Genomic DNA, 27,325 nt, shown 5'->3' with positions numbered 1-27,325 from the left:
TTCTCCACATCCTAACACTTGTTATTATCTGTCTTTTTGATTATAGTCATCTGAGTAGGTGTGACGTGATAGATAGTGGTGGTTTTAATTTGCGTATCTTCTTAGAAGAAATACTTTTTTTTAGATCCTTTGCCCATTTTTTAGTCGGTTATGTGTCTCGTTGAGTTCTAAGAGTTCTTATGTGTATTCTACATATAAATCCCTTGTCAGGTATATGACTTGCCAGAATTTTCTCCCAGGCTATGGTTTGCCTTTTCACTTTCTTGATAGTGTTCTTCAAAGCACTAAAGTTTTAAATTCTGCTTTCATCAATTTTTTTCTTTTGTTGCTTTTGCTTTTGGTGTCATATCTATGAAGCCATTGCGTAATCCAAGATCATGAAGATATGCTTATCTTCTCTTCCAAGAGTTTATAATTTAAGCTCTTGCATTTAGGTCTTTGATCCATTTAATTAATTTTTATATATGGCATGAGGTAGAACACCAGCTTCATTCATTTGCATGTGGATATCCAGTTGTCTCAGTTCTATTTGTTGAAGACTCTTCTTTTCCCACTGAATTGTCTTGGCACCTTTGTTAAAGATCAGTTGGCCCTAAATATAGGGGCTTATTTCTGAACTCTGAATTCTGTTTCATTGATCTGTATGTCTCTCTTTATGCCAGTAATACACTGTCTTGATTACTGTAGCTCTGTGCTAAATGTTGAAATCAGGAAGTCTGAGTCCTATAACTTTTTCAAGATTGTTTTAGCTATTCTAGGTCTCTTGAATTTCCATATGAATTTTTAAATTTGTCCATTTCTACAAAAAATGGCAGCTGAGATTTTGACAAGAATGGCAGTGAATCTTCAGGTCAACTTGGAGAGTATTACCATCCTCTCCAATAATAACAATATTAAATCTTCCAGTTCACGAGCGTGGAATGTCTTTCCATTTATTTAGGTCTTCTTTAATTTCTTTCAATAATGTTTTGTAATTTTCAGATACAAGTTATGAACTTCTTCAGTGTATCCAAAAGTTTATTTTTTATGTAACTGTAAATGGAATTGTTTTTTTAATTTCATTTTTTGATTGCTTATTGCTAGTGTATAGAAATACAATCGATTTTTTTTGAGACAGAGTCTTGCTCTGTCTCCCAGGCTGGAGTGCAGTGGCGCGATCTCAGCTCACTGCAAGCTCCATCTCCCAGGTTCAGGCCATTCTCCTGCCTCAGCCTCCCGAGCAGCTGAGACTACAGGTGCCTGCCACCACACCCGGCTAATTTTTTGTATTTTCAGTAGAGACAGGGTTTCACCGTGCTAGCCAGGGTGGTCTCAATCTCCTGACCTCATGATCCACCCACCTCAGCCTCCCAAAGTGCTGGGATTACAGGTGTGAGCCACCGCGCCCGGCCTACTATTGATTTTTATATATTGATCTTGTACCCTGCAATGTTTTTAACTTATCTATTAGTTTTAGTAATTTTTAGTGAATTCCTTATGATTTTCCTGTATACAATATCATATCATCTGCAAAATGAGATAATTTTACTTTTTTTCCAGTTTGAATGCCTTTAATTTTTCCTTCTTCAGTAATTGCCCTGGCTGGAATCTCCAGCACAGTGTTTAATAGAAGTGGCAACAGCAGACACTCTTATTTTTTATTTTAAAGGGAAAGCATTCAGTCTTTCACCATTAAGTATGATATTAGCTGTGAGATTTTTCATAGATGTTCTTTATCAGCTTAGGGAAATTTCTGTCTATTCCTAGTTTATTGAATAGATTTTTAAAATATATAATATACAATGTATATTTTATATATTGTATAAAATATATATTATATATATTTTATACATTGTATAAAATATATAATATGTATTTTATATATTGTATAAAATATATATTATATATTTTATATATTGTATAAAATATATATTATATATTTTATATATTGTATAAAATATATATTATATATTTTATATATTGTATAAAATATATTATATATTTTATATATATATCATGAAAGGGTATTGGATTTTGTCATGCTTTGTCTATTGGGATTATCATGGGGATTTTGTCCTTTATATGGTATATTACATTAATTTTTTTTTTTTTTTTTTTTTTAAGATTAAGCCCACCTTCCATTCCAGGGATAAATCCCACTGGATCATGTTATATAATCCTTGAGTCTGTTTTCATAGTAGATATTAGTCTCTGTTTCTTGTGATGTCTTTGTTTTGGTATCAGGTTTATCTGGCCTCATAGAATGAGTTGGGAAGTGTTCCCCTTTCTTCTGTATTTTGGAAGAGCTTCTGAAGAATTGGTATTGATTCTTGTTTAATTTAGTAGAATTTGCCAGTGCAGTCCCCTGGTCCTGGGCTTTTCTTCGTGGGTAGTGTTTAAATTACTAGTTCATTCTTTTCTCATTAGAGGTTATTTAGATTTTCTGTATCTTCTTGAGTCAGTTTTGGTAGCTTGTGAATTTGTCCATTTCATCTCAGTTATATAATTTGTTGGCATACAGTTGTTCTTAGTCTTCCTTGTAATCCTTTTCATTTCCATTAGGTCAGTAGAGATGTCTCTTCACAGATTTCTAACCAGTAAATAGATCGCCACTTTAACTTTACAAAGAAATTAACTCTTCAACTTCTGGGGGGCCTTTCTAAGGATAGAAAATACAAGGAAATGTGAAAAACAAAGAACTACTGAGTTCATCATTATTATTGCTAACAATGAATAAGCAACATCAACATTAATTTTTGCCTTGCACAGAGTATTGAAACAGAGCCTTCAAAAAAATAACAATAATGAGTCTGGGCACAGTACTGGGCACGGCTCACACCTGTAATCCCAGCACTTGTGGAGGCCAAGGTGGGAAGATTGCTTGAGGCAACATAGCGAGACCCTGCATCCACAAAAATAAAAGTTAAAAAATTAGCCTGGCATGGTGGTGCATGCCTCTAGTCCCAGTTTCTCAGGAGGCTGAGTTAGGAGGATTGCTTCAGCCCAGGGGTTTGAGGAGGCAGTGAGCTATGATCATACCACTGCACTCCGGCCTAGGCGACAGAGTGAGACCCTGTCTCTAAAAAATAACAGTAATAATGATGATGATGTTAGGAGTGAGGGGTGGACTTAGACTGTTTAATACTGTCCAAAGGAATATATCTCTAGGTTTAGAAATCATTTTCCTAGCAACCTGTGGGCTTTGTATAATCTTGAGCAGGAACACTTGACCTGATTGTTCAACTTTCTATCTGAGAGTGGAGGTAACACTACCACTTGCAAAGCAAGCAGATACTCATTTTCATTGTACTAGCTCAGCATTCCTTTAGAAACTTTATTTAGGCCACATCTCATTATAGTGAATTCCAAACTACTGACCAAATTTTTGGGTGGAATATTTCTCTTGCTTTTAAGTTTCCTTTTACAGTTTTCCCCTTTACAAAATGTGTCAAAATATACCTTTATTTTTTAGAATGTAAAATCTTGAATACAAGGAAATTTCAGACTGAAGAAGTATAGTACTCAGGCAACATATAGGAGTTCTAAGCATGGAATCCCCAAGCATAGAAGAAATTATTTTCATTTGTGAAAAGGCAGAGAATAAAAGATTTCTGAGTTTAGGATGCCCACTCTGATAAGTTCATTCTCATCCTAATTCTTTACCAAAAGTCAACATTTGGGTATAATTCTTTTTCATGAATATCTTTCCCATTTTTTAATAAAACATTTGGGTTCCTGTTATGGAAATTTACAATAAATCAGTTTCAGAAGGCTATTTACTGCTCAGCTGAAGAGATTGTTAAAATTAAGTGATATTGAACATAAAATGGAAATGTTCCATTTACTAAGCATTTAAAACCTTTTGATTATTGTAGCCAAACCATTATGTGTACATCTCTTTTTGGAAAATATTCTATATTTTTAAAAAGAAGCTATGCTGCAAAAAGAGAATAGCCCACTTTAAAATAGAGCCGCCTGCATCTGGAACAAAAACCTTTTGGTGCTGTCATTAAGGAAATCAGCAGTATACAGACCAAATTATTGGTTGCAAACTGTATAAACAATGGGATTTCTCAACTGGAAAAGGCAATTTAAGTCCTAGAAGTTGGCTGCCAAGGAAACCACTACTTGGAGAAAGCCTAACAAAATTTTTATGTGAACTAGCATGATACCTTGCAGTATTTTCCACTCTTTTTCTCTTTTTTTCTTTTTCTTTTGAGACAGGGTCTCACTCAGTCGCTCAGGCTGGAGTGCAGTGGCACAGTCACAGCTCACTGAAGCCTCGACCTCCTGGGCTCAGGTAATCAATCCTCCCATGTCAGCCTCCTGGGTAGCTGGGACTACAGGCATGCACCACCACTCCCAGCTAATTTTTTGTATTTTGTAGAAATGGGGTTTCACCATGTTGCCCAGGCTGGTCTTTTTCTGTGAAAAGGGGGAGAAAGTAGGAGGATAGCAAGAAACTTAGAAATGCATCTCTTGTAAGGAGGCAAGGACTAGATTATTCTCTTTAGTTCCCCCACATTTTTTATTGTGAAATTTTTTAAACCTTCCCAAAAAGTTTAAGGAAGAGTACAATCTGTATATACCCTTCATTCAGATGTACCAGTTTTTAACCTTTTGCTACATTTACTTTCTCTCACACCCGTCCTACACTCTGTCACACACAGATCACATAGAAAGTAAGTCACAAACATAGCAATTCATCCCTAAATACTTTAGTATGTATTTCCCAAGAAGACATTTTCTGGCTTGGCGTGGTGGATCACCTGAGGCCAGGAGTTTGAGACCAATCTGGTCAACATGCCAAAACCCCATCTCTACTAAAAATACAAAAATTATCCAGGTATGTCAGCACAAGCCTGTAATCCCCCTTGCATGGCTGAGGCACAAGAATCGCTCGAACCTGGGAGGTGGAGGTTGCAGTGAGCCCAGATCGCGCCACTGCACTCCAGCCTGGGTGACAGAGTGAGAGACTCTATCTCAAAAAAAAAAAAAAAAAAGACATTTTCTACCTAACCATAGTACTGTTATCACCACACCCAAGAAGTTTTTAATTGATGTAGTATTATTGAATATGTAGTCTATAGTCATGTTTTCCCCAATTGTTCCAATAATGGTTCTTTTTAGCCTTTTTTTTTTTTTTTAACAAAAAATCTAGGATCCAGTCAAGGTTCATTCACTTCATTTAATTGCCATAAGAGTAGCCCACCCTTCCTCTGCCTTCTTTTGACTTCGCTATCACTGATATTTTTTTAAAAACCAAGCCATCCATGGCCAGGCACAGTGGCTCATGTCTGTAACCCCAGCACTTTGGGAGGCCAAGGCAGGTGGATTGCTTGAGCCTAGGAGTTCAAGACCAGCCTGGACAACGTGATGAAACCCTGTCTGTATAAAAATAGCTGGGCATGGTGGCATGCGCCTGGAGTCCCAGCTACTCAGGAAACTGAGGTAGGAGAATGGCTTGAGCCCTGCCTGCCGTGAACCGAGATCAGGCCACTGCACTACAGCCTGGGCAACAGAGCCAAACCCTGTCTCAAAAAAAAAAAAAAAAAAAGACTAGGCCAGTTTTCTTGTAGAGTGTCTCATAGTCTAGACTTACCTGATTTTTCCTTATGGTTGTCTTCTGGTTTAACACATTTGACAGGAAAACTAACAAAGCAAATGTAGCTTTTGTATTTCATCACGTCCAAAGGCACATAATATCAATTGGTCCAACTATTAACGATGCTCAGTTCAATCACTTAGTATTGATAAGGTGATATACACCATATTTTTCCATTCCAAAGGTATCTTTTTTCTTTGTTATTTAGGAAAAATAGTGGGGGTAGGCAAGTGACATTGGTGCAAAAAATGGGGAGAAATGGCAGGGGAGAAGGAGGTGATACTTTAAGACAATGTGTATATCATTCTTAAACAGCCTTTCTTCTAATGGTTTTATCATCCATGATCTTTGTCTGACTCAACTGGTGGCAACAAAATGGTGATTGCCGAATATTGCCCTTTTGTCTACTTGTACTAGCTGGCTTTCTTCTATTAAAAAAAGAGCTTTCCTCCTTTTACTTTTTTTTTTTTTTTTAAGTATTACCATGGACTCTGAGATAGTCTTTTTATTCAATATGCTATAGTCCATTATCATTATTCTTTTTGATGTTCATCTTTTACCAGAGTTGACTAATGAAAACTGCTTTAGGCCAGCTTCTCTATAATCTTGACATGTGGCCATCATTCTTTGAGCAATTCTGACCTTACACGTTTTTGCCCTAACTTGGAATCAACCATTTCTCCAGAGTCCTGATTCCTTTTAGGAAGAGAAACCAAGATCTGGACAGTATGTTCATTGCTTCTCCTTCAGTGGGCAAGCTGGGTAATAATATATATTCTTTATGAGTTTATACAGATGCCTCTCGTTACAATCCAGTACCACGAGCTTCTTCCATTCCATTTCCTCTTCCGTGTTTTTATCCGCCTCTACTACCTTGACAACTCTGGTTCCCACCATCAGTATATGTACTCACTTGTTCTGTACTAGAGCATAGCAGTCCCCAACCTTTTTGGCATCAGGGACTAGTTTCATGGAAGACAATTTTGCCATGGACCTGGGGCGGAGGAGGGAGGATGGTTTCAAGATGAAACTGTTCCACCTCAGATCATCAGGCATTTGTTAGATTCTCATAAGGAACACACAACCTAGATCTCTTGCATCCACAGCTGCCCACCTCTTGCTACATACACATCCTGTAGTACATACAAATAGTTTTGGAATTACACCAGTACCGCTATGAACAACACGTCTCTGTTTGAGATTTCTTTGCACTTCATTTTGTCCTTAGTATATATCTCAGTAAGGGTATATAGACAGAATACTATATTCAGAAGTTAATTTCTTTTTTATTTTCTGTGTGATTATCAATTTGATACACAACTAGGTTCATTTGTTTTTGTTTGACTTCAGTTTTGGGGTGTACTTCTGTTTCCAGAATTGGTTCCTTCCAGTGGGTTCTTGGTCTCACTGACTTCAAGAATGAAGCCACGGACCCTCGCGGTGAGTGTTAAGTTCTTAAAGATGGTGTGTCTGGAGTTTGTTCCTTCAGATGTTCAGATGTGTCCAAAGTTTCTTCCTTCCAGTGGGTTCGTGGTCTCGCTGACTTCTGAAATGAAGCCGCAGACCCTTGTGGTGAGTGTTACAGCTCATAAAGGTAGTGCGGACCCAAAGAGTGAGCAGCAGCAAGATTTACTGGAAGAGCGAAAGAACAAAGTTTCCACAGCGTGGAAGGGGACCTGAGCAGGTTGCGGCTGCTGGCTTGGGTGGCCAGGTTTTATTCCCTTATTTGGCCACACTCACATCCCACTGATTGGTCCATTTTACAGAGTGCTGATTGGTCTGTTTTTTACAGAGCACTGATTTCGTGCGTTTTTACAGAGTGCTGATTGGTGCATTTACAATTCTCTAGCTAGACAGAAAAGTTCTCCAAGTCCCCACCTGACCCAGGAAGTCTGGCTGGCTTCACTTCTCACTTCTTTTTCTGTTTTAAAGTTTAACTTTGTGAAAAACATTTACGTCATTCAAATCTCAAAACTATATATGAAAAGATATCCGAGGAAGTCTCCTATCTCTTTCCGTTTCATCCACCTCTGGTAGGTAACTATTTTCATGATTTTCTGGTTTTTTCTTCTTTTTCTTTTTTGCAAATAATAGATACTGCATATGACAGGGATCTTACACAAACTTTTTCTGTAAATAACCAGGTAGTGAATATTTTGGTTATCTATCACACTCAACTCTGCCATTGTGGCATAAAAGCCACATAGACAATTTGCAAACAGATGAGCGTGGCTGTGTTCCAATAAAACGTTATTTGCAAAGACAGGTGGGGGGCCAGATTTGGTCTGCAGGAGTTGTTTGCTGGCTGTAAGATGTAGATACATTCTCATACAAAAGCATGTTGTATATAGTGTACTGTCAAAAAAAAAAAACAGTGATATTCGTTAAAGCATAGTAAGGCAAACTCTTTTCAAGACCATTGTGATAGGTAGAGGGGCCATGGCAATGGGATTTTGCAGTGGAGTGGAGAGACTGTGTTCAACTCCAAACACAGCATGGGCAAGTGGGAATTTGCAGCCAGGGAGCAGAGTGGAGGGTCAATGGATGGAAAATTTCTAAAAGGAAACATTAGGGATCAGGGGGTTTCTGGCTAAACCAACCTAACACATTTCCTAGTGAAGATATGCCAGGGTAATCCGACATCACCAGGGGGATGGTGGAGGATGAGGAACCTGACCAGATATGGAGGTGATCAGATAGCAAGGGTTGGGGGTTCTTGCTGAACTGAATTAGCAAGATTCTTTGCTAAAACCTGATTTTACAAGTACATGTACACACGGGCCTTGGAGAAGGTTCAGGAGTCTAAGTCTTTGCCATATATTATTATTTTTTCTTTGAGACAGAGTCTCGCTCTGTCGCCCAGGCTGGAGTGCAGTGGCGTGATCTCGGCTCACTGCAAGCTCCGCCTCCCAGGTTCACGCCATTCTCCTGTCTCAGCCTCCTGAGTAGCTGGGACTACAGGCGCCCGCCATCACGCCCGGCTAATTTTTTGTATTTTTAGTAGAGACAGGGTTTCACTATGTTAGCCAGGATCATCTTGATCTCCTGACCTTGTGATCCACCCGCCTCAGCCTCCCAAAGTGCTGGGATTACAGGCGTGAGCCACCGCGCCCAGGCTTTTGCCATATATTATTTTGCAACTTGCTTTTGTTTCCCTAACAAATATATCCTGGAAATTACTTCCTCTTCCTCTTAGTTCCTCAAGAGCATCACCCCTCCCCCAACACTTTTTGAATTTTTTTTTTTAGAGACAGGGTCTCACTTTGCTCCCCTGGCTGGAGTGCAGTGGTGTGATCATAGCTCACTGCAACCTCGAACTCCTGGGCTCAGTTCTCCCACCTCAGCCTCCCAAGTAGCTAGGACCACAGGTACCTGGCTAATTTTTTTTTTTTTTTTTTAAGAGATTGGGTCTCCTTGTGTTGCCCAGGGGGGTCTTGAACTCCTGGCCTCAAGCTGTCCTCCCGCCTCAACCTCCCAAAGTACTGGGGTTACAGATGTGAGCCACCACACTGAGCCCTTCCCCTCTTTTTTTGGTTAAAGAATATTCCATTATATAGATATATCATAGTTTATGTAACTAGGACCCTATAAATGAACACTTAGGCTGTTGTCAACATTTTACTAACATAAATAATACTGCAGTTAATAGTCTTATGCTTATGATTTTTTATATGTGCAACCTATTCTCTTACTATATTATAAAGATTCAAATAAAAACCTGTTAAACTAAGATAATAGCATTTTACTTTAAAATAACATTTTTAACTATAAAAGTAATACTCTTTATCAAATTTAGAAAAACAAACAATCCTGAATGTATGGAGCTAAAACTGAAAGTATTGCATTATAGTCCTCCACTCCCACCTTAGCCACATGTACTCCTCTCCCCCAAATTGTTAACAGTTGAACCCAGGTGCTTCAGACCTTTCTTTTGTTGCAGTTGGTGGTCGTTTGATTTTGTCATCCCATACTTAACATGTAAGTATATCCTCAGGCTAACTTATTTTTCAAAAATGTGATCATGCTACACATAATATATTATGACTTGATCTTTTTATTTTATGTGGTTTTTAAATATCTATCGAGTTACCTCATTCTTTTTTCTTTTTTAAAAAAAAACTCAGCTAATTTTCCCAAGTCAACCTTATTCTTTTTCTGATTGATAGTTTATAATATGAATGTACCATAATTAGCCATTTCTCTATTGATATTTAGACTTCAGTTTTTCAGTATTGTAGACAACTACAGTTAATATCCTGGGACACGCCTTTGCATATGTACTAGTATTTCTATAGAATAGATTCCAGAAGGTGAAATGGTTAAGTCACTTTCATTGATTTTCAGTTGTGCAGTGTCTTCTTCACACCCTTCCCAACACCCAGTATTAGCAGTATTTTTCATATTTGCCAATCTGATGGATAAAAGAAGGATGGTACGTCATTGTTTTAATTAGTATTTTTCTGTTTGCTACTGAGATTGTTAGTTCAGGTTTTTTGGCCACTAATTTCATTTTTTTTTAATGGAGCTTTTATTTACAAGTATACTCATATCTGAACTTTAGCTGCCCAAACTCCGGGATTAAATAGATTTGGGTAAATGTTTTGAAGAATCCTTACTGTATGTAATCTTACTACTCTCCTTCCAAAATCAAATTGATTCACATAAAAAAATGTATCCTTCATTTCCTAACTTGCCATCCAAATTCTGGCTCTCCAAAATCAGGAACTGAAAAAATTCAGATCGAGAGGGATACTTATATTCTCATATGAATCTTTGTTATATCCACACAGATTCTCTCTTCTTGTGTGTTGTTTATCTTTTTATCTTGTTTTTATGTAGTTCTATAAAATAAAAAGTTGTACATTTTTATGTAGAATATCTGTTGATATTTTCCTCTATAAATTCTAGGATTTTGCTTTACTTAGGTTGTCTTTTCCCACCTAAAATTTTTTAAACTCTATTTCCTTCTATCCATATATAGTTATTTTTAGACACACTAGAATTTTTAGATACATGAAATTTGTGCATAATCAATTTTGTCAACATGTTTTTAGTAATTCATACTTTGTTATTAATGTTAATATCTCCTTTATCATAATATCAAATTCTTATATATACAAGGGTCTGTACCAGGATCTGTTCCTGCAACAGTGCCATGTTGTTTTAATGAATATTTCAATTTCTAGATGGGAAAATTCCTTGTTCTTTTTCATATATTTATTTATGATTGCTTAATTCTTCTTCCAGGTACATTTTATTTTATTTTTATCTACCCTCTGCCCCAGGTACATTTTAGAAAAAAACACAACTGACTTGTTCATTTATGCTTCTTCTAGCAATGCATGAGAATGTGTGTAGGTCTGGGAAAGACTGGCTGGGGGTCTGGAGCCAAGGTTAAGACTTGAATCAACCTAGAACGATTAAAGATAAATTATCTGTCCCCTAACCTGGGAGAAATCCAATAGGTTTGTAATACTTTTGAGTGTTACCGAAGTGTTTGTTTAGTGAGCTCTTAACTCATTTACCTTTTTCTCGGTTTAACCCCCCTCCACTTCACCTTTTTAACCCCTTTCACAGTCATTTCCTGTAATTTCTTATCATATAAGCAATGTACGTCCTCTTCCCTCTTCCTGGCATTTCTGTCCATCCCCATGGGCCCCATGGCCCAGTTTTCTTACTGGGAAATCTGATTTGTTCCTAAAGACTCGGTTCAGACGTTACCTTTTCTGGGAGGTTTTGTTCATGCTAATGGTGAGAAGTAAGAATGTTGTTCTAACCTTTGTGCATTATTTATTCCTATATTATTAGCATTAGCAAACTTTGAGCTGAATCAGGACACATGATACATGCCGTAAATGTTTGTTGAAAAAGAATAAAATATTTCTGCTTTCAGGGAGCTCACCAAAGAATAAGAAGAAAAGCTTAGGATAAGAGAAAAATAGATAGGAAAGCACACTGTGTGTGTGTGTGTGTGTGTGTTAGTATGTGTGTGTGTAAGTCACAGCAGAGCTCTTATATAATCTCTCCCCCCCGCCCCACAAACCGATCAAGCTTTTAATTGTATTGCTTGCCCTAGAAGCCTTAGATAATGTGCTTATACTCAAATTGCGACAATCATTTTGACCCCGGAAGGCATTCCAGATGTGGTACAGGCAAAGGCACAGAGGCACAGAGATAGGACCACTGGATCATTATCATGGGAGTTTCAGAGTGAAAGATTTGGGGAGTAGTCACTTCTGTAGTGTGGAGTTGAGTTGTAAATGAACAGGTATTCTGAATCTTTTCTTTCTTTTTTTCTTAGTATTGGATGAACGAATATACCTCATCCATTGGAATTGGAGTTTTTCATTCAGGAATTGAAGTCTATGGCAGAGGTACGTGTACACACATTCTAAATATACTCTCTGAAGATTTTGTACTTTAAAAGAGTTGCAAAATCATAACTATAGGTCTTTCTCTTTTTTTAACCACTTCCATATGTTATTACAGAAAATAGAAGAAAATCTCCCCATATTCATTTATACTGCGTTTTGGAAAAATGCCCAAAGTAGAATGTGTTTGGGGAGAAAGTACTCAAAATACAAGAGTATACTTCGCTTCATTCACTTTATCTTTTATTCTAAATACTATGTTTTAAAAAATATTTTCCTTTTGTGATTGTCATAAACACAGTTTGTTTTGTTCTCATATATATTGGAGCTCCTAAGAAACCTTGCACTTCGAAAATAGCATGATAAAAACAATAATTTTGGTTGGAAAGGTTGGTGCTAGAAAGTGTCAGACTTGAAATACCAATTTCCTGAGGGAATTTCAGTAATAAATTTGTTTTGTAGACCTATACGTCTTGCAAATCCTGCCATGATTACATCTAATCATGCCCTTTGTCATTAACTCAGCCCTTTTCATTCTCCTTATTACCCTTTATTAGGATAAACATGTCAGGAGTCACTCAAACCAAGCAGCTGTGTTTTCAACAGTTTTTTTCCACTGTTCTAATTCCTACTCTTGATGCAAGATAATCTACCCCTGATCAAGTTGTAACTAATAGTAATGGTCTGCGTAAGATAGATCACATTGCTGATTTCATTCAATGTATCATTTTGAATTACAAACTAACCCTATAGCAGAAATGCCTTTGTTCGCTTCAGCTAGGCAGTCTTTGTGACCTCTTAAGAATATATTATTGCAGTTTACTCAGGGTTACCCCTGAACACTATACACCAGTTTTAACCAATATAAAGAAAAGACTCATTTACTTAAATGTGTCAGTATGGTGGTTATACTCTTTTATATATTCCATTTTACCTGCTTCCAGGTACAGTTTAGCATATTAAATATTGGCTATAAAAATCCGCCATTTAAGCTCTATTTTACTTGAAAGTCTGCATCTACCAAATAATCCCAGGAAATACTGAGGGGTTCTTGCTGAAAGTTTCATGCTTGGGAGTATTGCTGTGGGTGGGATCATAGTCTGTGGGGTTACTCTTGGTTGGTTTGGCTTTTGCCAAATTTGCATGTGTATTTCTTGAATTTGTATGATGTGTTACCGTTTTTAAAATGCCATCAAGTTTTGAACCACATGATCATGGTGGGTTAGGTAAGGGCAGGTGGCATCTTCTCCATTTTTCAGCTGAAGAAACTGAGGCCCAAACCTGCTGGAAGTCATAATGCTAATAATTAACTAAAATTTGAACCCAAATGTTCTTGTATGCTAGTCCATGGCTCTATTATCTGCCTAATCATTGCTCCCCTTCATAAAATGATTTAGTAATAATTAGAAACATGTTTCAAAACATGTTCATGTAAATTTAGTAAAGCTAGAATCAAATATTAATATATTCCTGAAAATTAGTGATTGCTTTTTAAATAAAAGAATGGGTCTGTGACTTTCCTTACTATAATTGAGAAAGTTAAGAATCCAAATACAATCTTATCCTTTCCAACCTGATAATCTACAATATTTTGTAAAATTTTGTCACTAAAAAACTTTAAAAATTATATTTCAAAATAGCCACTTTATTTCTCAAACTATATCTTTGCTTTTTTTGGACAGGTCTGAATTAGAAGTAAATTCAGTATCTGCCTGTTCTTTCCTGTGCTTTGTTCTAAGATCTTTTAAGATATATTTTTAAAGTGATGAAGTTGATTTAAGCATGGTTTGGAATTCTTTAAATTTGTCTACTAAGACTTAGCCACTAAAATATCTAAGTGAAATAACAGAAAATTACAGGAATTTTTTATCTAAAATTCTCTATTTTGTTCTCCATAGTTTGTATCTGATGTACATTTTGTATTGGATGTACAGTCAAAAAATAGCTTATCCTAGATAAAAGACTTGCCGTGGAGATTGGATGGGAGGGTGGATGGGTATGTGTGTTAATTTGGCAGTTTATTTTTTTCTTAAATGAAGAGAATTGAGTAGTGTTTTAGGTTTGGTAATGTTCCACCCTACTCAAAGGTAAACCAATAGTCTTTATCCCAGAAACCGTGAAACTCACTGTTACTTGACAGTTTCTCCAGTAAGATTGTGTTTGAAATTAGATCACTTTAATTTAGAAAGTGGCAAAACACTGAAATTACCACCTACCTAGATTGGCATGATATAGACACGCAGAGAGAACTGTATTTACCTGTGTGTGTTAGTCACTCTCTTTTTGCCATTATAAGAAAGGGAAATATGGCAGTCAAGAATATCTTTGAGTGTCTTCTGTTATTTGAGTTTTGGGTCTTTTGTGACAACTGTTTATACGAGTAATAGCTAAGTGAGATATTTGTGAAAGCATTTTATAAACTGAAAAATATTTAGATGGTGTCACTGTTGTCCTCAATTATTAAAGCTAATTCAGCATTCTGGTTAAATTTTATGTGATACATACTAAAAATCATGAGTTTTCTCTTTTCAGAATTTGCTTATGGTGGCCATCCTTACCCCTTTTCTGGAATATTTGAAATTTCCCCAGGAAATGCTTCTGAACTAGGAGAAACATTTAAATTTAAGTAAGTAGGGAGGATAATTTTTATTACACTGTCTTAGGTGCCATAGCTTGTTTTCAGGTATACAGAATTCATTCTGTAAATCAAAACAAACCCAAGAAGTTAAAAATGTCTCTTTGTTTTAATTGCTGACATTTTATATAACTCAGGTTTGCCTCAGGAAACTCATTTCTTTTCCTTTTTTTTTGTTTTTGAGATGGAGTCTCACTCTGTCTCCCAGGCTGGAGAGAAGTGGCGTGATCTCAGCTCACTGCAGCGTCCACCTTCTAGGTTCAAGCGATTCTCCTGCCTCAGGCTCCCAAGTAGCTGGGATTACAGGCGTGCACCGTGATGCCCGGCTAATTTTTGTATTTTTAGTAGAGACGGAGTTTCGCCATGTTGGCCAGGCTAGTCTTGAACTCCTGACCGCAGGTGATCCACCTGCCTCGGCCTCCCAAAGTGCTGGGATTACAGGCGTGAGCCACCGCGCCCAGCCCAGGAAATTCCTTTCTAATGATTTCTTCCCCTCAATCTCCTGTTTGAAAGGAGAAAAAGTTTTATTGTGACCTACCTACCTAGCAAATTAAAAATGTCTTTATTGTCCCAATGAAAGGGACACTTTATACGTTTGAAATAAACAGTTGATTAGCGTAGAATCCGTTGTTAAGGTACATGTATTACATGTAATGATAAACCTAAAATAGATGGATGTAAGTGTTCACTGGAGTCTTATGAGTAATAAAAAGCAGCAGTGAGAATATAATTTTTTTTTATTTATACTTTAAGTTCTAGGGTACATGTGCACAACGTGCAGGTTTGTTAATAGGTATCCATGTGTCATGTTGGTTTGCAGCACCCATCATCTCATCATTTACATTAGGTATTTCTCCTAATGCTATCCCTCCCCCAGGCCCCCACCCCACGACAGGCCCCAGTGTGTGATGTTCCCCGCCCTGTGTCCAAGTGTTCTCATTGTTCAGTTCCCACCTATGAGTGAGAACATACGGTGTTTGGTTTTCTGTCCTTGTGATAGTTTGCTGAGAATGAGAATATAAATGTTAATAATCAAATTTTCATTCCTTAATTGAGGTTTGTATTTAAAGTGATATTTAGGGCCGGGTGCAGTGGCTCACGCCTATAATCCCAGCACTTTGGGAGGCCAAGGTGGGCGGATCACCTGAGGTCAGGAGTTTGAGATCAGCCTGGGCAACACGGTGAAACCCCATCTCTACTAAAAATACAGAATTAGCCGGGCATGGTGGCACATGCCTGTAATCCCAGCTACTCGGGAGGCTGAGGCAGGAGAATCGCTTGAACCTGGGAGGCAGAGGATGCGGTGAGCTGAGGTCACGCCATTGCACTCCAGCCTGGGCAACAAGAGTAAATCTCCACTCACCAAAAAAAAAAAAAAAAAAACAGTGATATTTAGAATGTGAGTTTCAAGGAGCTTTAAACTTCTGGGCCTATAATAGATGGCTTGCCAAGTGAAAAATAGACAGTGAAATGGGGTTCCAACATTAAACTTCAGTAGAGAGCTACACATTAAGCCCTCTACTAAGTTCATAGTTCTCTTAGCCTATCACTGAATTGAAAGATTTTCGCACAGAAGTGCTATGATACCATCCTGAATCCACTCCTTTGGGCTCTCTTTTGGCAAGACTACTTGATAAAAGGATTTTCTAAGTATTTTCAGGTTTCTTGGATGCCTTTTATCTGACTAAAATTCCACTTTCTCTTGGATAATGTCTGTCGCCTTTCCAAGGTAGTAGTTTGGAGTCCTTTTTATTTTTGTTTGTTTAGAGATGGAGTCTTGCTCTGTCACCCTGGCTGGAGTGCAGTGGTGCGATCTCGGCCCACTGCAACCTCCGCCTCCTGCGTTCAAGCGATTCTCCCGCCTCAGCCTCCCGAGTAGCTGGGATTACAGGCACCTGCCATCATGCCTGACTAATTTTTGTATTTTTGTAGAGACGGGGGTTTCACCATGTTGGCCAGGCTGGTCTCGAACTCCTGACCTCAGGTGATCTGCCCACCTCGGCCTCCCAAAGTGCTGGAATTACAGGCGTGAGCCGCCATACCCGGCCAGGGTCCTTCTTTTTACAAAACGTTTAGTCAGGTTTGACAGTTTGTCTCATTGCAGCACAGTGACAGATAACTTAAAAGTTTGTTTCTAGGTGACATTATGGCCAGCCCTTTAATGGCAAGTGAAATTATGCAGGAATATTTGCAGCATGGATCTGGTTCTCTAATAATATAACTGCTAATACAATAGTTGTGAAAATAACTGTAATATTACATGTTACATAAGGACATACATTTCATAAAGAAAATGACTTGTGCTTTTGTAGTATTCATAGGTAATATACTTGAGTTTATTGCAGAAAAGTAGAAACTAAAATAGGACTTTTAAAGTATCTTGTTTCACTTTTAGTCTTGTTATATTAACCCTGATTTGTTATGTCAATCATAATATTCCTGGAAATAAGCAAGTATTTAAACATGCTTTTTATAAATATTTGACACAACTATGTCCTTATTTTTCTTTCTCTTTTTTTTTCCTTTTTGTTCTTTAAGAGAAGCTGTTGTTTTAGGGAGCACGGACTTCCTAGAAGATGATATAGAAAAAATTGTGGAAGAACTGGGAAAAGAATACAAAGGCAATGCTTATCATTTAATGCATAAAAACTGCAATCATTTTTCTTCAGCTTTATCAGAGGTAAACTAAATTTTATCCTAAAAGTTCTTCAAATAAATATTTGCTATCCCACTATACTTGATATCCCACTATATTTGATCTTGATTCATTTCTGATTTTTTGTGTTGTATGAAATATGGTATTGTGTTTCAATCTTGTATGAATGACCTTTCCAGAGTTGGTAACTTGAGAGTCCGCACAGTTTTAAACGGTAATTCTATTCATTACTTTGCAGTGGGTAGAGAGTAAGTACAAATAATGGTCCCTTCTTACTCTGTTTTATTATAACCTGAAACTTTCACTTTAAAAAAGTAAATGCCTAGAAACTTCTGCTTCTTAGCCACTAAGGTTTCTCTTTTACTGAATTTTTTTTTCTGGCTCTTATTAATAAGTAATTTGTGTCTTCCATCTTGAAATTTTCTTCTGCTAACATAACACATAGGCACTTACTTGCCTTCTCAATTCTTGAATCCCAAGCAGAAGATCAAAACTAGGTCAAAATTAAAGAACCATAAAAAGAAAATGGAGGAAAGAAATTAAAAAGAAAATGGAGGAAAGAAATTAAAAAGATTATAAAATAAGGTCTAGAGAATTGTTGCTTGAAACAGCTTCCCAGCTTTCTGATGCTTAGCAGATGCTTGCAATGGCAGCATCTAGGTACCACAGAAATTGTGAAGGGTGTAAAGGAGAAAACGAGCTGCTATTTCAGTGACCTCCTCTGCAGAAATGCTTAGTTCCTTGGCCGTTTTTCCTTCTCTCATGGCTTCTACAATACAGCTTTCAAACACCTCTCACAGACTGTCACCATGCCACTCCGAGTGTGTCTCATGGACCAGCAGTTCTACAATACAGCTTTCAAACAAACACCTCTCACAGACTGTCACCATGCCACTCCGAGTGTGTCTCATGGACCAGCAGTTCTACAATACAGCTTTCAAACACCTCTCACAGACTGTCACCATGCCACTCCGAGTGTGTCTCATGGACCAGCAGTTCTACAATACAGCTTTCAAACAAACACCTCTCACAGACTGTCACCATGCCACTCCGAGTGTGTCTCATGGACCAGCAGTTCTACAATACAGCTTTCAAACACCTCTCACAGACTGTCACCATGCCACTCCGAGTGTGTCTCATGGACCAGCAGTTCTACAATACAGCTTTCAAACAAACACCTCTCACAGACTGTCACCATGCCACTCCGAGTCTGTCTCATGGACCAGCAGTTCTACAATACAGCTTTCAAACAAACACCTCTCACAGACTGTCACCATGCCACTCCGAGTGTGTCTCATGGACCAGCAGTTCTACAATACAGCTTTCAAACACCTCTCACAGACTGTCACCATGCCACTCCGAGTGTGTCTCATGGACCAGCAGTTCTACAATACAGCTTTCAAACAAACACCTCTCACAGACTGTCACCATGCCACTCCGAGTGTGTCTCATGGACCAGCATTTCTACAATACAGCTTTCAAACAAACACCTCTCACAGACTGTCACCATGCCACTCCGAGTGTGTCTCATGGACCAGCAGTTCTACAATACAGCTTTCAAACACCTCTCACAGACTGTCACCATGCCACTCCGAGTGTGTCTCATGGACCAGCAGTTCTACAATACAGCTTTCAAACACCTCTCACAGACTGTCACCATGCCACTCCGAGTGTGTCTCATGGACCAGCAGTTCTACAATACAGCTTTCAAACACCTCTCACAGACTGTCACCATGCCACTCCGAGTGTGCCTCATGGACCAGCAGTTCTACAATACAGCTTTCAAACACCTCTCACAGACTGTCACCATGCCACTCCGAGTGTGTCTCATGGACCAGCAGTTCTACAATACAGCTTTCAAACACCTCTCACAGACTGTCACCATGCCACTCCGAGTGTGTCTCATGGACCAGCAGTTCTACAATACAGCTTTCAAACACCTCTCACAGACTGTCACCATGCCACTCCGAGTGTGTCTCATGGACCAGCAGTTCTACAATACAGCTTTCAAACAAACACCTCTCACAGACTGTCACCATGCCACTCCGAGTGTGTCTCATGGACCAGCAGTTCTACAATACAGCTTTCAAACACCTCTCACAGACTGTCACCATGCCACTCCGAGTGTGTCTCATGGACCAGCAGTTCTACAATACAGCTTTCAAACAAACACCTCTCACAGACTGTCACCATGCCACTCCGAGTGTGTCTCATGGACCAGCAGTTCTACAATACAGCTTTCAAACACCTCTCACAGACTGTCACCATGCCACTCCGAGTGTGTCTCATGGACCAGCAGTTCTACAATACAGCTTTCAAACACCTCTCACAGACTGTCACCATGCCACTCCGAGTGTGTCTCATGGACCAGCAGTTCTACAATACAGCTTTCAAACACCTCTCACAGACTGTCATCATGCCACTCAGAGTGTGTTTCATGGACCAGCAGCATCAGCATCTCCTGGAAATTTGTGAGATATGTATTATCTCTGCCCCACCAGAGATATACTGAATGCAAATCTTCATTTTAACAAGATCCCCAGATGACTCATATGAACGTAAAAGTTCAAGAAACACCTGTGGTCTAGCGGATGCATCAGTACCATAGAAGTGACCTAGTCAATTTTCAGGCAAGGGGGAAGGTAGTTCTGAGCTTTCTTGACCCCAGACATTACATTTGTGTGGAATGCATTCAAAGATCTATTGAGTGCTAAAATTGGTGGAGAAATAGACAGCATCCTAATCCACTCTTATTTTTCAGACAAGGAAACAGACCCCAATTGGGAAAATGACTTATCAAAGATTGTCATGAAGAATTCAGTTTAGACCGGACTTCTTACTCCAGTGCTTATTATATTTTATCATTACTTCCTCTGGTTCTAATTTATTCTGTCCTTCAAAAACATTAAGAACGTTATTGAGCATCTATACCACCACATCAGCCCTGGTCTAACCCCAAAACCATTTTGCATTTGGGGCCCAAAGAGCAATTCTAGATGTCCCTGAAGCCATCTTTTTAGGCCACAGTTTTTATGCTTTTCTCCATGTAAGTGCTGAATTGTTTGTTCTTTTTTTTTTTTTTTTTTTTTTTTGAGATGGAGTTTGGCTCTTTGTTGCCCAGGCTGGAGTACAGTGGCACCATCTCGGCTCACCACAACCTCTGCCTCCCAGGTTCAAGCGATTCTCCTGCCTCAGCCTCCTGAGTAGCTGGGACTATAGGCACCCCCCACCACGCCTGGCTAATTTTGTATTTTTAGTAGAGGCAGGGTTTCTCCATGTTGGTTAGGCTGGTCTCGAACTCCCGACCTCAAGTGATCTGCCTGCCTCGGCCTCCCAAAGTGCTGGGATTACAGGCATGAGCCACGGCGCCTGGCCTAGTGCTGAATTGTTAAGCTGAGAGACCCAGAAGTTAAGTTGACCCAAGGTTACCTAGCCTGTTAGTGGCAGTGCTGGAACTAGAATTCTGGATAGTGAGGGATAAGGAGCTATTTTAATGAAATATGGTATATATTCCATTAAATGGAAATATCGGCTCTTGCCTATTGTGAAATGTAAAAGCTACCTTTGGAATTTGAAATGATAGATGCAACTCCCATATAACAAAGACAAGCAAATTAATATTAGGCACTCTAATGAAGTTTAGTAAAACTGGTATGCTTTTATATCTTTGACAACATAGTGTGGGGACGTATGTCATAACCAGTTGCAAATAAGCAAAATCATCACTATATTAATAATTGATTGTCGATATATGTACTTTTCTGTTAATATTGTTCTTAAAAATTCTAAGAATTATCATTTAACACGATAATGTTATCAGTTCCGATGCTTCCTCTACAGCAGGGATTAGCAAACTACTATAGCCTGGCCTTTGAACCAACACCAGCATGTCATCTGTCCTTATACAGCCTGCAGGCTAAAATGGTTTTTACATTCTTTTTAAGGATTGAAAAAAGCCAAAAGAATACTATATGGTGACATGTATAAATTATGTAAAGTTCAAACTTTAGTATTCATAAAGGTTTTTTTTTAAACCAGAACATTTATTGCATTACTAATCGTTGAAATTCTTAAGATGAACTGGATGCTGCAGCAGCTGCCCTCTTGGGTTTAGGTGTTGTTCCTTCACGGAATCTCTGCCTGAATCCGCGGTCTACAATTTTTAGGTGCCTCATTCGACCAGTCCCGGTGGTATTTTGTCTTTTAGCCTTGGCACTGCAGTTATACTTTCTCTTGCGCTTGGCGGAGTAGCCACATTTGCCACAGGTCAACTTCCAAAGGCGGTAGGCCTTAGAGCCACAGCAGTGGCACGTGTGCGTCTTATTGCGACGCTTTCCAAACGATGATGTTCCCTTCGTCACCTTGCTTCTGTGGCTAAGACCAGAGAGATTCGTTAAGTTTTATTAGAACACAGCCATGCTTATTTGTTTACCTGTTTCCTTGACTGCTTTCCGGCTGCAGTGGCAGAGTTGAGTAGCTGCAGCAAAGATTTATGGCCTATAAAGCCCAAAATATTTATTGTTTGACCTTTAACAGAAAAAGTTTGCCAGCCTCTACTCTGCAAGATAGGTCCCTTCGAATTGGGTGCTAATTGGCGTAAACATTGAGGAAACGTTATCTTACAAAACAAGTCCAGAATAAGGCAGGCTCCACTCCATTGTGGTCAATGTCTCAGCTGTGAGTGTCATAGGGATGTAAAGTCTTTATTCATTTCTCTAAGCTGCCATCCTTGGGATGTTGGCCCTACCGGCAGGCCAGCTCCCTTTATGGTTTTCAGATAGAGGTAACAATTTTAGCACAACAACCAGAGGAAGACTATGTCTCTCTCCCTTTGGAAACAGTGAAACTCTTTCTGGAACTCCCTTTTCCCTACCCTTCCAAAAGCAGCCATGTTTTACAGCCAGAATTGTGTCAGATGCCTAATTGTGAACCAGTCACTAGCAAAAGGACTGCCATTACCATTACTAAATGCCACTCGTCTAATCTAAATGTCTTTTTAAAATTAATATTTTCGGTCAGGCATGGTGGCTCACACCTGTAATCCCAGCACTTTGGGAGGCCAAGGTGGGGGGATCACAAGGTCAAGAGATCAAGACCATCCTGGCCAACATGTTGAAACCTCATCTCTAACTAAAAATACAAAAATTAGCTGGGCATGGTGGCGGGCACCTGTAATCCCAGCTACTCAGGAGGCTGAGGCAGGAGAATCGCCTGAACCCAGGAGGCAGAGGTTGCAGTGAGCAGAGATGGTGCTGTTGCACTCCATCCTGGGCAACAAGAGCAAAACTCCATCTCAAAAAAATAAGTAAAATTAATATTTTCAGTAGAAAATTCAAAACATATAAAAGTAGAATAATATAATGAGCCCCTATATAACTCACTTAGATACCACTCCAGCTCCAAATTGTTTTGAAACAAATCCCAGATTTAGAGACAGGGTCTTGCTGTTGCCCAGGCTGGGGTGCAGTGGTGTGATCATAGTTCATTGCAGCTTGGAACTCAGGCTCAAGTGATCCTCCTGTCTCAGCCTCCCAAGTAGCTAGAGCTACAGGCACATGCCACTATGTACAACTTTCGTATTTTTTGTGAAGATGGAGTTGCATTATATTGCCCAGGCTGGTCTGGAACTCCTGGACTCAAGCAATCCTCCCACCTCAGCCTCCCAAAATCCTGAGATTACCTGCATGAGCCACCACACCTGGCCTAATTTCAATTATAAATATTTCACTCTGTATCTCTAAAAGATAAAGATTCTTTTTAACATAACCACATTATGTCATCACTCCTAAAATTATGTTATCACTCCACAAATTAACATTATTTCTTAATATTATCCAAATGAACAACGTTCAGATTTCCCCAACTGTCATAATTTTTTAATGGTTAGTTTGAATCCAAATCTAAACAAAAGTTCATACATCTGGTCACCCTGAGATACATTCCCCATAGAAAAGGCAAGATAGCTGGGCACAGTGGCTCACGCCTGTAATCCCAGCACTTTGGGAGGCTGAGGCAGGTAGGTTGCTTGAGCACACAAGTTCAAGACCAGCTTGGGCAACATGGCAAAACCCCATCTACAAAAAATACAAAAATTAGCCAGGCATGGTGGTGTGTGCCTGTAGTCCCAGCTGCTTGGGAGGCTGAGGTGGGAGGATGGGGTGGGAGGATGGCTTAAGCCCAGGAGGCAGAGGTTGCAGTGAACCAAGATGGTACCACTGCACTCCAGCCTGGGTGATAGGGCGAGATAGATGCTTTTTTCCCCCCTTTACTTGTTTTCAAAAAACAAGTTGGTTCCTGTACGGAAGAGTTAAATAACATCATAGGCCTAAAACTGCTGTCCTTAGAAAGGCCTGCCTGCAGGATTGGCCTTGAGCTGACATCTGCGAGCTTGGACTTCTGTAAGGTTCTCATCATTCCTAGAACTGAGAAGAGTGGCTCCCTTTGCCTAACCTGTTTGTACAACTGATTTGGTTTATGCTAAAAACCTGCTTTCCCTCTGGGACTCTGGGATTTTGGCAGAGGATGCCTGCATGACCAGCCCCCAATAGAAGTCTTGGGTTCTGAGTCTGTAATGATCTTCCCTGGTAGACGTTTCACATATGTTGTCACAAACCATTGCTGGGGGGATTAAGCATGCACATCCTACCTATTAGGAGAGGATCCTTAAAGCTTGTGCCTGCTTTCCTCTGGACTTTGCCCCATGTATAATTTTCCTTTTGCTGATTTTGTTTTGTATCTTTTTGTTGTAATAAGTCATAGTCATGAGTATGCTATGCTGATTCCTGAGTCCTAGCAAATCACCAAAACGACGGTTGTGGAGACCTTTGACTCACAGAAATATAACAAAAGGACTGGCAAGGCACGGTGGCTCATGCCTGTAATCTCAGCATTTTGGGAGGTTGAGGCAGGCGGATCACTTGAGGTCAGGAGTTTGAGACCAGCCTGGCCAACTTGGTGAAACTCCGTCTCTACTAAAAATATAAAAAATTAGCCTGGTGTGTGGCACACACCTGTAATCCCAGCTACTCAGGAGGCGGAGGTTGCAATGAGCTGAGATCGTGCCACTGCACTCCAGCCTGGGTGACAGAGGGAGCCTCTGTCTCAAAAAAAAGGACTGAGAAAAGAAAGGATGAAATGGGTGGAGGTATGGAAAACCTTTGATGTCTGGATGGCTATGGAGTTATCCATGATGTGAAATAGCAGCTGAGCTGTTGCCTGTTATGAAAGGTAAAAGTTACCTGTCGAATTTCAAATGATAGATCCAACTCCAGGAGAACTGACTCACTAGATCACCTGGCTACTTTTGGCCATGCTGGTTACAGTGAGGAGAAAAAAGAAGTGTAGCCCAGGTAATACCTTCAGTTTTTGTTCTCTCCTCCCAGAAGAAAGAAAAAAGGCCCAAAAATTCCCAAAGCTGAGCTTTGGTTGGGCCAAAAATGTTAAACATTTATGGCACTGTTTCCTCACAAGTAGAAGGAAAAAAGGTTGAATCAGTTCTCAGGGCTAGAGCTAAGTAAAAAAGGGCAGGGGACATCCTTCAGTTGTTAGCCTGCCTGCACGCCCTCAACCCCATTCCAGATAGGGTCTCCTCTGCAACTGTAATATTAAACCTTTTGCTAAATTTACTGCAAGGGGTTGAATACATCTGCAGTGAGGAAGGTGCCGGGCCGGAGTGGGGCAGCGGGGGGCCGTTAATGGCCTTGTATTTTGCAGTTATTACATCTATGGATATACGAAAGAAGTTGATGTAGAATGTTTTATGCTGGTAATGTCGCAGATGCTAGGGGGATTAGCCCAATAAGGCAGTGATGCAAATAAAAAGTTAGTGGGACACAACTTCCTTGCTTTTGCTGCTGTAGGATAGATGGAAATTTAAATCTTTTGTTGAAAGCAAAATATGTCTCACAGCCGATGATATTTCCTATGATTTTTGCCTATTGGAGCCTCTGGAAAAAGGAAGACATACACTTTTAAACATTTTTAAAGCAGTTTTAATTGCAAGTGAGCTCATATAAAATCAGATGTCTGACCCTAGAGGCTGGTGATTTTCTAGCCTGATGTGCATAATTTTGAGTGGGTCTTAGAAAGCACTTAGGAAAGCTTTGCTTTTTGCTTGGCCTTGGAAACATGACTGGCCCTTCAGCATCTCAGCTTTACTGCTGCCAAAGAAAAGTCTCTGGCATATTTTGGAATCCTGAATTCATCGATCCTAATTGCTTGGACTTGACACTTGAGCTAAAACTTGACATTGTCTCCTACACACTATTTCAGTCTTAGCACAAGCTGTGTTAAACTGAAAGATATACAGGCTCAGGGAAGAAGACTTCTACTTGGGGATCAAGGCAGATTTAGGATACCCCTCTGTGGGGCTCTTCACTATAAAAACATGGATGTTGACGGAACTACGTGGATTATCACAGGTGTCCACGGGAACCGGCTTCTCTGGTGGGACCATACGAAGTCGAACTGCTGATCTGTTCTGTATTTCTGATACAGGGACTGATTACATTCCTAACTTGTGATTATTGACAAAAGCTACATGTTGAGGGGAAAGCATATCACTAGGACTGTGGCCCCTGTGTCTACCCATCTTACTCCCACCTCTCTCGGGAAAGTTTCTCTGTGTTTACTGGGACTTCTGGACTAGCTGCCGTTTGCAACAGTGGACTTACCAGTTTGTCGCTACTCTGCTACCTTTCTACTGGTGCACACACCTTAGTAAGGCAGTTTGATTACCAAATGCAGCTGTCTCCAGAAATGGAATGATGCTATAGGCCACTTACTAAATGAATGTTCAGTGAGTGGCTCTCAAACCATTTTGAAATATTTTGAAAATTCAGGATTTAATTCTGACCAGTTCTGAAAATGGCATGTGTTTCTGGTTACATTATATAAAAATATTTTACGGCCAGGTGCAGTGGCTCGTGCCTGTAATCCCAACGCTTTAGGAGGCTCAGGCAGGCGGATCACGAGGTCAAGAGATCGAGACCATCCTGGCCAACATGGTGAAACCCCATCTCTACTAAAAATACAAAAATTAGCTGGGCGTGGTGGCGCGGGCCTGTAGTCCCAGCTACTCGGGAGGCTGAGGCAGGAGAATTCCTTGAACACAGGAGGGGGAGGTTTCAGGGAGCCGAGATTGTGCCACTGCACTCCAGCCTAACAACAGAGCGAGACTGTCTCAAAAAAAAAAAAAAAAATTCTGTGAAGACTTTTGTCCCTCTTTAATATATCCCTTCCAGACAAAAGGTCTGGATGAGAGTATAGGACAATGTTTTAAATGTGAAGCTATGACTGCTAAATGAGACATACTGATTTTGTAACAACAACAAAAAACAAACCCTGGCACCTAGGGAATCTCAAAGGAGGCAAAGACTGATCATCTTTGTTTTTCAATACTGCCTTTCCCCTCTTCCTAAAAACTTCCATGCTACCTTGTTAAGATGCTGCAAGCACTTTGAATTCACACAGCCTGCTGAGCCTGTGCTCAAACCTATAAGAGCAGGGAGTGACCTCAGCTCCTGCACTTCCCACACAGAACACCTCCAGATGTCATCCACAGTCATGAGGCTGATAACCTGATGTCATGGACCAACATGGAACTGACTGTCTTCAGGTAGTCCCTCTGAAACAAAAACTCTTAAGTTTTCAGGCTGGAGTGGAAACCTGTTTTCCTCTAAACTTTACCCCATGCACCTTTTCGCTTGCCAATTTTGTTTCACATCCTTTCACTGTGATAAGTCATACCTGTGAATACAACTATATGCTATGTCGTATGAGTCCTCTAAAATCATCAAATCTGGAGGTGGAAAAACTGGGTCTTGGGCATACCTGACACAGTTCCCTAGTACTCTCTAAGTGGTTTTTTTCTCCCCGCAAAATATTTTTTGTTTTGAAAATTTAGCATCGTGAATATCTCCTCCCCAGATTTAAAAGTATTTTATGTTTCGGATCAGTGTACTGACTGTTTTTGTCCCATCTTTGATGCATGGGAGCCTCTTCAAGTTGGCTCATAAGTCTTTTGATTTGTCCCTAATAATCTTCTATAGCCTTTTGTTATCTGGTATGACAAGATATTC

General features: G+C 39.6%; 2 protein-coding genes across 3 annotated transcripts in view; one reads left to right on the top strand and one right to left on the bottom strand.

Moving 5' to 3' along the window:
- The window catches only part of DESI2 (desumoylating isopeptidase 2), a 61,365-nt gene that overhangs the window by 22,133 nt on the left and 11,907 nt on the right, over positions 1 to 27,325 (top strand). The window contains 3 exon segments of one of the 2 annotated variants that reach the window (NM_001133555.1): positions 11,886 to 11,958; positions 14,488 to 14,581; positions 17,129 to 17,270. In NM_001133555.1, coding sequence (NP_001127027.1) covers positions 11,886 to 11,958; positions 14,488 to 14,581; positions 17,129 to 17,270 — 309 coding nt within the window. 2 annotated transcript variants of the gene reach the window in all.
- On the bottom strand, positions 21,237 to 25,701 carry LOC112135426 (large ribosomal subunit protein eL37-like). The gene is made up of 2 exons (XM_054560096.2): positions 25,604 to 25,701; positions 21,237 to 21,626 (listed from the first exon to the last, which is right to left on the bottom strand). Exons 1-2 carry the CDS (start codon positions 25,699 to 25,701, stop codon positions 21,317 to 21,319), a joined length of 408 nt encoding a protein of 135 aa, XP_054416071.2. The 3' UTR covers positions 21,237 to 21,316.

The sequence above is a fragment of the Pongo abelii genome, chromosome 1, assembly GCF_028885655.2.
Source record: "Pongo abelii isolate AG06213 chromosome 1, NHGRI_mPonAbe1-v2.0_pri, whole genome shotgun sequence".
NCBI lineage: Eukaryota > Metazoa > Chordata > Mammalia > Primates > Hominidae > Pongo > Pongo abelii.
Note: the sequence above shows the minus strand (reverse complement) of the source record. Positions and strands in the feature narration are given on the sequence as shown.

Coding starts and splice junctions, on each gene's coding strand:
- LOC112135426 (XM_054560096.2), bottom strand. CDS start 25,701: ATGGTCCCACCAGAGAAGCCGGTTCCCGTGGACACCTGTGATAATCCA. Junction 21,627..25,603: donor GTGAAGAGCCCCACAGAGGG/GTATCCTAAATC, acceptor GAATCTCTCTGG/TCTTAGCCACAGAAGCAAGG.